We start from the raw sequence: 8,864 nt of genomic DNA on the forward strand, positions 1-8,864 counted from the left end.
CAGTTCTTGCCTATCATGAAATCTGGTTCCAGGAACTCCCCCGTGTGCCTGGGTGCACACACACAGATGTCCCAGAGTCTGCTGTGTGGAAAATCACCTAGACACTCGGAGACATAATAGAACGACCATTGTTGCTGGGTCACTTTTTTTAGACCAAGAATTCAGGAAAGAAGCAGTTGGGAAGCTCTTGCTTGGGAGTTACGGTCAGCCAAGTGTACAGTGGGGCTCACCATCTCTGAGAGTCTCCTCACCTGATTGGCAGGTGATGCCAGCATCCGCTGGGAGCTCAGTTATCAAGTGGGCACTCAGCTCACCTCACACTGAGTTCTGAGACTCCAGGTCCTTTCATGGACACTGGATTCACTCTCAGATCTTCTCTGTCTCAGAGGTGACAGAATCACTCTTTCTATCTTTTGAGTTGAAGAAATCCAAAGCCCACCCACGTCACAGGTGAGTCACAGATGCTGCCTCTTCATGCAGGGAGAATATCAGAGACATGTTGTAAATCAATTGAATATAATTAAGTCAGTCAAAGTAATAGTTCAAACACATTGTTTATTAGAGCCACTTTTATGTACCTGACTATCTTTATGTTATATATTTCTATTTAAAACTAAAAGGTATGAAAAGAAAACATGTAGATAAAACGTGCAGGAACCAGTCTTGTGTTGTCTAGGTCAACCCGCCTTACTATAGTCCGAGGTATCCACCTCTCTGTATCGAAGGGGGATCTAAGTGAATATCACACTGAACCCTCTGCTGTGGGTTGCAAAACAAGTAACCTGGAAATGGGAGCAGACACATAGGTGTGTAAACTCAAAAAGGGGCATAGCACAGCGGCGGCGGTTCTGTCTCTCCCACCACCCGCGTTCGGTAGTCTCACCCTTCTTCCCCCACCTTGGGGAGGTTGATGGCGATGGGCAGGTGAAGGAAGGAAACAAGGGCCAGGCTGGTTGTTCTTAGTCACAGTTTATTCCGATCCTCTCTCCATCCACTCCTGTCTCTCTCCTCTGCCTCCCTTGCCCATACTACAGTCTCATTATATCTCCCTGATGGGGATTGGGGTAACAATTACACATAGGTGCGATCACAATCAATAGGGGTAGAATTCTTTCCCTTGGAGATATCCGCTCCTAGGACAGATCCTCATTATCAGATCAATCCACCCTAGAGCGGATGCCCATGGGTGTGTTTCTCCTCTCCTTGTCCAACAAACATATAAGCATATATAATATAAATCATTTTGTATGGATACAGTAAGAAATATTTTAAACTTATAGGATTGCCCTTCTAGGGACATCTCGATCTCAGACTACAGTGCTCAGGCCAGATAGTCTTTCCTACCCCTAGCAGGATCCTAGTCTCGTTACTTTGGATCATGACAGCATTTGTCTATGATCAAATTCTTAACTTATAGTTAAGAATTGTGGCACTTTGGCCTGGCCCATTTCGATGCCAGGGTAGCTCACTGCTTGCCCTGGGTCCATTCAGTCCATCGTCAGGATCCTGCTTTTGGGGTGTTAGAAACTAAGGGCAACTGAGGCTTAAGTCGAGAAAGCAGATGCCCGGGAGTGAATAATATTCAAAGCCAATTAAATTCTAAGTTATAATGCATAATGTTAATGGTCTTCCTATATCTATACAAAAAGGGCATTGCTTTAAAGTAAACTGTTCATAAGACATAAGGAGAGGAGAAAGGCAATATTTCACTCATACATATAAAATCATAGATTTCTGAGGAATCTAACCTTACAAGTTAACAGAGTCTGATTAGGGGGAAAGCTGATTAACTGGCTGGGGAGGAGAGCATAGGGAAGAATTTACAGATAAACACAATGGAATGGAAGTGCTTCAGGAGCACTGTGATGGGTGTAACCAGATAAATCTACGCTCCTTGTGGAGAAAGGGAGAAAGGACAAAGCAATGCCATCCTACAATAGGAAGTGTGGAGCTAAGAAAAGCAGGACCGTGGACCCAACTATCCAACTTCCCCTTGCAACCTACACAAGGAAGACAAAATAGAATTGGAAATGTCTACAAGTGGCTTTATATAAAATTTGTTTTTTCACTGTGGTACGGAGCAACTGTTTGCTTATGTAATATCCAGGGATTTTCACTCAGGCAGAAGAGACTGTGTCACTTTTATGCTTTGGGTGCGTGGTCAGGGCCTCTCTCCCAAAATAGGAGTCTATGTCTAGATCCTTATACCCTGAGACAACCCAGGTGTAGGTGCAGTCAAGGGTGAATGAGTGCTAGGCTGGTGCCTTGCTTTTTTTTTCCATTCCTCAAGTCTTTCCTTAAAATATGGGGTGAAGGTTGGATGCAAACTATATGGTTTATGTGAACCTGGGGCCCAGTTGGTTATGGGGCAGGTAGCACCAAAGCAGGGCCAAATCCCTCCTCTCCTCTGTATTCTGGGTCTGGCTGTGCCAGGGGCAGCAGCAGATGGGGAGCTGGTCCTGCAGCAATCTGGGGATTCCCCTTATATTGTCTTCTAGCTTCCAGGAGCAAGGCACAAAAAAGCTTTCTACAGTTCAAAGGTGTCCTTGATCAGACAACATGGCTGAGGCCACGCCTTGAAGACACTTCATCCTCTGGGGCAAATGGGAAGTCAATGTAATGCCTCTTTTGCAAACCACAACACCCAAAAGGAGAAAGAGAACAAAGGAGAATGCCCTGCCACAGAGGCAGGGTAGGATGGGGGTGTGGGGGATGGAGGGTGGGAGGGATACTGGGATCCGTGGTGGTGGAAAATGGGCACTGGTGGAGGGATGGGTACTTGATCATTGTATAATCAAAACCGAAGCACAAAAATTTGTAAGTCTACAACTGTACCATATTGTGTCTCACTAATAAAAGTTAAAAAAAAAAGTACAATGTTGGAGAGGGGCTGTGCTTAGTGGCCCTCTCAAGCCTTTCCTGTATAGGGGGTGCTGAAGTGATCTGCAAAGTGACATCTACCTTTCATTAAAAATCCTATTAGCTCATCAGGAGTAAAAGTTCAGTGCACAGTCACCAAGATTCTCTTTTACTTATCTCAGTTTCTATATAGGACTTTAAAAATTGGAGTTTAGGGAATAGTTGGGACCTAATTCAACAAAATCCTCATAGGCCAGACCTCTAGCTTGGACATATTAGAAGACACTGCTTAATTCCTGAACTCATTCTGATTTGGGGTTTTCCCAATCAGAAAACATATTTTAGCCTTTGTCTTCTATGTGCTTCCTAAGTTCTATGTAGAAAGCAGACATATATTAATTCGTCTGTAGTCTCGTCTGAGTTTAGTCACAAGGTCAGAGCTGCTCCATGCCCAGCGCTGGGACCTGTGGCCTCCCCCTGCCCTCCCCGTCCTGCCAAGGCTCACCGGCTGGCTTCTGGCTGGAGGATGCACCCACGCCTCCAGGGCCAGCTGTCATGGTGCTGTCCTGTCCCTAATGGGATTGGCAGAGGCTTCCACTGTTGGATGCCTCAGCCTCATTTAATGACCTAACACACACACCCCTAGTGTCCACCCCAGTCTTGCCATCTCTGGGCTCCTGTGTACCTACAGTCAGCAGGACAAGGAGCATTTTGTAGAGTTATTGCCTAATTATGTTTATGCACATCCATCCACAGTAAACGACTCAAGGAGGAACCAATGTGTTACTTTTTATTGTGTGCAGAGCACGTGCACTCCGGCCTTTGGAAAGCAACGAAAAGAGACTTGAAATTAGAGTTATTTAGTTGTTCAAAAAGTGCACCACAGGCATTCTTTGCGTCTTCTGGGTCTTGTATTCTGAGGGAATTTCCACGAGGGGAGTTATGCATCTAAGGCCTGGAAGCAACGTCAGGGGTCCAACTGTAGTAGCAATTGGTGCTCATCAGCCTGGTTTCATTCAGCCAATTCTTGTGGTATAACATGAAACGGCAGCGTCTTTTCTGCCTCAGGGAAGAGAGAGACACACAACATCAGGGTTAGGGTAAAACAAGAAAATGCCAGAAGTACAGATGAGGAATGGGAGTAGACCACTGAACTGCCCTGGTAAGCCCTAGTAAGAACAAGCGGGGCTCTGCTGTGACCTCTCAGTCACCCTTCACTCTGCTCCAAGTGGGGGACAACAGTATGCTTTCCACCTATGTGACCTAAATGTCCTTTAAAGGGTACTTGCAGAAGACCACAATACCCCAGAGTATGTGCGACAGGGATCAGATCTTCCTACCCCAAGCTCATTTCACTTCCAAGGGACTAAGGCTAAAGAGGGCCTCTGGAAGGACTTCAGGATGGGGCCATTTCCAGGTCCAGAAAACAATCCTTCACATAAAAGACAGGGTAGGGAGAGGGGTACGAGAGTCGAACTCTCCTCCAAATCTAAGACTTCAATAACCAGTCACGTTGTCAAGAGTCTGTTGTCTGGTGAGTGAGTGAGGCAGTATGAGACGTGACGTGTGTAGGGTGGGCTTCAACCAGGCTCTGATTCCCTCTAAACTGCTTTAGGGCAGGATTCCATGGGTCTTCCTCCCTTTCAACAGTCCCCTGGGAAACCTGTGCCCCAATTCCAATTCTGCAGCTAAAGTCCTCTCACAGATTTAAAAGTCCTAAATTTGTACACACATGTACACACAGACAGACAAACACATGCTTACACAAAAATGCACTAAAATTCCCCCACCCCCACAAACAAACACAAGGAAACACCAGGTCCTCCTCTGCCCTAAACAAATTACACACCTCCTTCTTTTCATCGAAGGGACATGTGAACCATCCATACTTCTTCACCTCATCCCTGGTACATGTGGTTTTGCCGATCTCCACCTCCAAATAGTAGTTTGTCGCAGCCACGTTCTATACATGTGTAGAAGAACAATCATTTACAACACTGTCCACCTCACACCTTCTCTGCCTGCGAGCAGGCTGCCAGGGCCAGCTCTGTGAAGCAGAGTCATTTCCTGTGCCAGTAGGTCCTGAGCCCCGTGCCGTAGGCCCTGTTTCTTGTCATCTCTGTACTATGAGGCAACAATAAAGCTTCTCCCACAGCCTCATGAGCAAAGCAGTAAAAGGGAAGGTCTAAGCCAGGAAGCAAAATTCTATCAACTCAGTTTAAGAAACAAAGGTAAAGCAAGGGTGTTGGTAAACAAACGCATCACTGTTGGCAGCCAGAGCAAGGACAGAGGCACAGATGTCAGCTGTGCTGAGGCCAGGCTGTAATAATTTCAGCCAACTCTATCTGTTATTTGCACATTTAAGCCACATTCCACTCATACATTATTTACTATCTGCTGTATATAGGCTTATGCTAAATTCCAGTTACCTGTTAGGAGCCCAGAGAAAATGTCAATCTTTCTACGTAACTCAAGTCTATTCATGCCTCCCATAACAATAGGAGTTGGGGTGTTCACACACGTATTTGAGGCCAGTAGGCCTGCATTACTTTTGGTGGTGGTGGTGGGGAGTGGGCACCCAGCGATGCACAGAGCTTACTCCTGGCTCTGCACTCAGGAATTATTCCTGGCAGTGCCCAGGGACCATATGGGATGCCGGGGATCCCACCTGGGTCGAGTGCAAATAAGGCAACCCCCCATCACTCTACTATTTGGTGTACAGCCTACACCACTTTAAATAGTCATACCTGTGAAGGTCGACACTTCTGTATGCCTTCTCCATTTGAGATTACCCAAGCACAGTGAACCCTGATCTCATGAAGGGCAGCTCATATATGTGCTTTGCTGGAGTAGGAGAAGCATGACGTGAGGAGTGCTGGGAACCAAATCCTAAATCCTTTCTGAGGGAACTACAAACTCCTTTGTATCAGATTCCCCACACAGGCACAAGGAGCTCGAAGGCTCACCTAATGCGGCAAGCTCAAGTCACATTTGGAAGGAGCTGGCTGAAGAGGACTTAGTGATTTGGGACAATACAACTCCTGACCAGAGGGTTCAGGGCAGCCAACTGTGGTGGATGAAATGGTTATGGTCTTGGGTCCCCTCTAAAAAGTTAAGAGAAGGTAGACCAGTCCTGCATGTGAGCAAGATCTTCCTTGTGCAGCTGAATCACTATACTGTATTCTCCAGTGGGATTTTAAACTAATTTATTGAAAGGGTAAACATCCTATAAACAATGCCAAACTAATCAACTAGATCCCATCATGGTGTTAACATCTACAGAATATTTACTACTCATCCAACACTGTATTGGGCTATTTTCCCATGTATCTTTTTCCAACACTGTATTGGATAATTTTTTTCATGTAATCCCCCCTCCCATAACACGTGATACTCAAATAGGTATTATTTTTAATTCACAGTTGAAGCTTAAAAAAATTAAATCACTTGCAAGACCCCTACAAGGGCCCTCCTTCAAGGATGAGCACAAGGCCCCTTCCTGGTGCTCTTTCATATCCACTCAACTCAGAAGAGCTGGCAGCCCTCGCCGTACGGCGCAGCTGGCTGGGCCGTGGCCCTCTCTGCTCCCATTGGCACTTGTCCACTCAGCTGCCACTGGCGTGTGCCCATCTTGGGGCAGTTAATTCCACATACCAAAAAGCGTCTTCACCTGCACACGGGGAACACTGGTCCAGAGGCCTTTCCTCCAGGATCTCAAGAGGTTTGTATTCTGTGTCAATTCTCTGCTCTGGAATCTCTGGGACCACTTGACTGGTCAGTGGATGCTTGGGTGTGCTGATAAAATCTCTGCATTCATCGAGCAGTGGTTTTTTGTAGCATTGGCCCCAGGCACCTCATTGCAAGGCTAACACTGCAGAGGCTGGACCAGCTAAGTGGCACTTGTGAAAAACCTGTAAAGTCAGAATCTAATTGGAGTAAAGATCTGGTCAACCCAAACTGAGCCTGCATCGCAAATGACTGGACCCTTCATAAATACCAGAGCAGGCCCTGAGACAGATTCATGGGAAGCCTCAGAGATCAAGGGGCTTCAAGGTCTCACAGTATGGCCTGGGACAGGGTAGGACAAGCAAATTCTGAATGTCAGATGTCAGTGATAATCCCTGGCTGTGAAAATCCTATATTCATTATATTAGAAACTTTGTTTTTGAAAACGTTTACATTTAAAAAGTTAGGGGAAAGGCTCATTGTTCACGGGGACTGGTCGGAGACTCCAGGCTCCCTCCTTCATCTCCCTTCACATGGCTCTCCTGATCTCCCTTCACATTCCTCTAAGTTTCTTTAAATAAAACTGTTTCTGCTTAACTCAGAAAATATTCAGAAAAAATAGATGCATACATAAACACAGCGTGTATGAACTACGGAGAATAAAAGAAACATGACGATGTTGCAAGCGAGGAGCCTGTGGAAGGACTCGGAGACTGTGCTATTTACCTCTGCTCCATAAGTGTGAAGTGTAAAGCGAACAGGAAAAAGGACTGTTGAAAGAACCACTCAGAGGCACAGGGGGGAGGGCAAGCCAAGAGCAGGGTCAGTGCTTGTGTCAGTTCTTCGCTTGTCAAGAACGTGAAGGTAGGTCCCAAGACGGTAAAGGAGTCTTGGGCCAAGGGCAGGAGGGAAGAACAGGGCTCTGGCCCTAAGCAGTGACCCCAAGCAAGGAAGCAGCAAGAATTTCACGGGGGCGTCAAGGGCGTGATCTCCCCCGTGACCAGCGCAGGAAGGGCCATGGCTGAAGCCAGAGACTTGAAACCCGTCTCCTCTCCCAGCATCTCTCCGCCTATGGACCGCGGCCCCGCCCTTCCACGGCCTCGCCCCGCGGTCCTGCCTCTAGCGGCCACGCCCTCTGATGGCCCCGCCCACCTAGCACCGTCCTCCAGAGCCCCGCCCTCCAGAGGTCCGCCCCCTGCCCCCGCTTTAAGCAGCCCGGTGGGACCCCAGTGGAGGCGCAGCGGGGGTCCCTGCAGCCCGTGCGGGTCTTGGAGGCCCGCGTCCCTCCACTAACCTCTTTGCGAGTGCTCAGTAGCCTCACGGGGCGGCGCAGGTGCGTCTCATTGCTCATCACGTTGTACTTGAGCATGGTGAAGTTTAACAACCGCTGCACTAACAGCTCCTCGTTGGGGTCGATCTTGGGCGTTTGCGCGGGCTTTGGGAGCGGGTGTCCGTACTCCTTCAAGCCCGATCTCGCGCAGACCACGGAGCTCATAGCCAGGGCCAAGGCGGCCAGCAGGAGCAGCGAGCGCAGCGAAGAGGCCATGACGCTGGGCAGCGAGTGTCCGCTGGAACGGGGCCGCTGAGCAGCCCTTTATCCGCCCAGCCCCGCCCCGCTGCCCCGCAAGACCTGGGACCCTCTGCCCGGGCCCGCCCAGGGACCAGCCCCGCCCCTCTGCCCTTCCCCTTTGCCCCGCCCTTCCACAGCCCCGCCCCTATTCCCCGCCCCGCCTGGCCGCGGGCTTTGCTCGGGACCCGCCCACATCCCCGCCCCTCCCCGATGCCCGGCTCCGCCCCAAGCCTCGCCCACAGTCCCGTCCCATCCCTTGCCAGGCCCCGCCCAGGACCCCGCCCCGCTGCCCCGCCCCATTCCGCTACCCAGCTCTGCGCCGGGTCCCGCCCACAGACCCGCCCCATCCCGCTGCCCAAGCCCGCCCACAGTCCCGGCACTATGCCCCGCCCCGCCCCCCAATCCGGCTAAGCTCTGGGCCCCGCCCGCAACCCCTCCCCACCTCTTCTCCCCGTCGAACGCCAGCAAAGGCATTCTACCATAGCCCCGCCCCCCTGCCCCGCCCCACCCCGCCCCATTTTCCGGCCTCGCCCGGGCCCCGCCCACGGCCCCGCCCTGCTTCCCGGTCCCGCCCCGGTCCCCGCCTATAGCCCCCTCCCCACTTCTTCTCCCCTCCCACAGACCCGCCCCACCCCGCCCTACCCCCGTCCCCCGCCCACAGTACCGCTCTGCTGCCCGGCTCCGCCCCGGGCCCCGCCCACAGCTCAGC

The 8,864-nt window shown here is 50.1% G+C and overlaps 1 protein-coding gene across 1 annotated transcript; it reads right to left on the reverse strand.

Moving 5' to 3' along the window:
* Window positions 1–2,534: 2,534 nt before the first annotated feature.
* LOC130045479 (cystatin-C-like) lies at window positions 2,535–8,131 on the reverse strand. Its single transcript, XM_056138416.1, has 3 exons — window positions 7,880–8,131; window positions 4,709–4,822; window positions 2,535–2,594 (listed from the first exon to the last, which is right to left on the reverse strand). Exons 1-3 carry the CDS (start codon window positions 8,129–8,131, stop codon window positions 2,535–2,537), a joined length of 426 nt encoding a protein of 141 aa, XP_055994391.1.
* Between the last annotated feature and the right edge of the window lie 733 nt (window positions 8,132–8,864).

This window comes from Sorex fumeus, unplaced genomic scaffold (genome assembly GCF_029834395.1).
Source record: "Sorex fumeus unplaced genomic scaffold, SorFum_2.1 ptg000128l, whole genome shotgun sequence".
NCBI lineage: Eukaryota > Metazoa > Chordata > Mammalia > Eulipotyphla > Soricidae > Sorex > Sorex fumeus.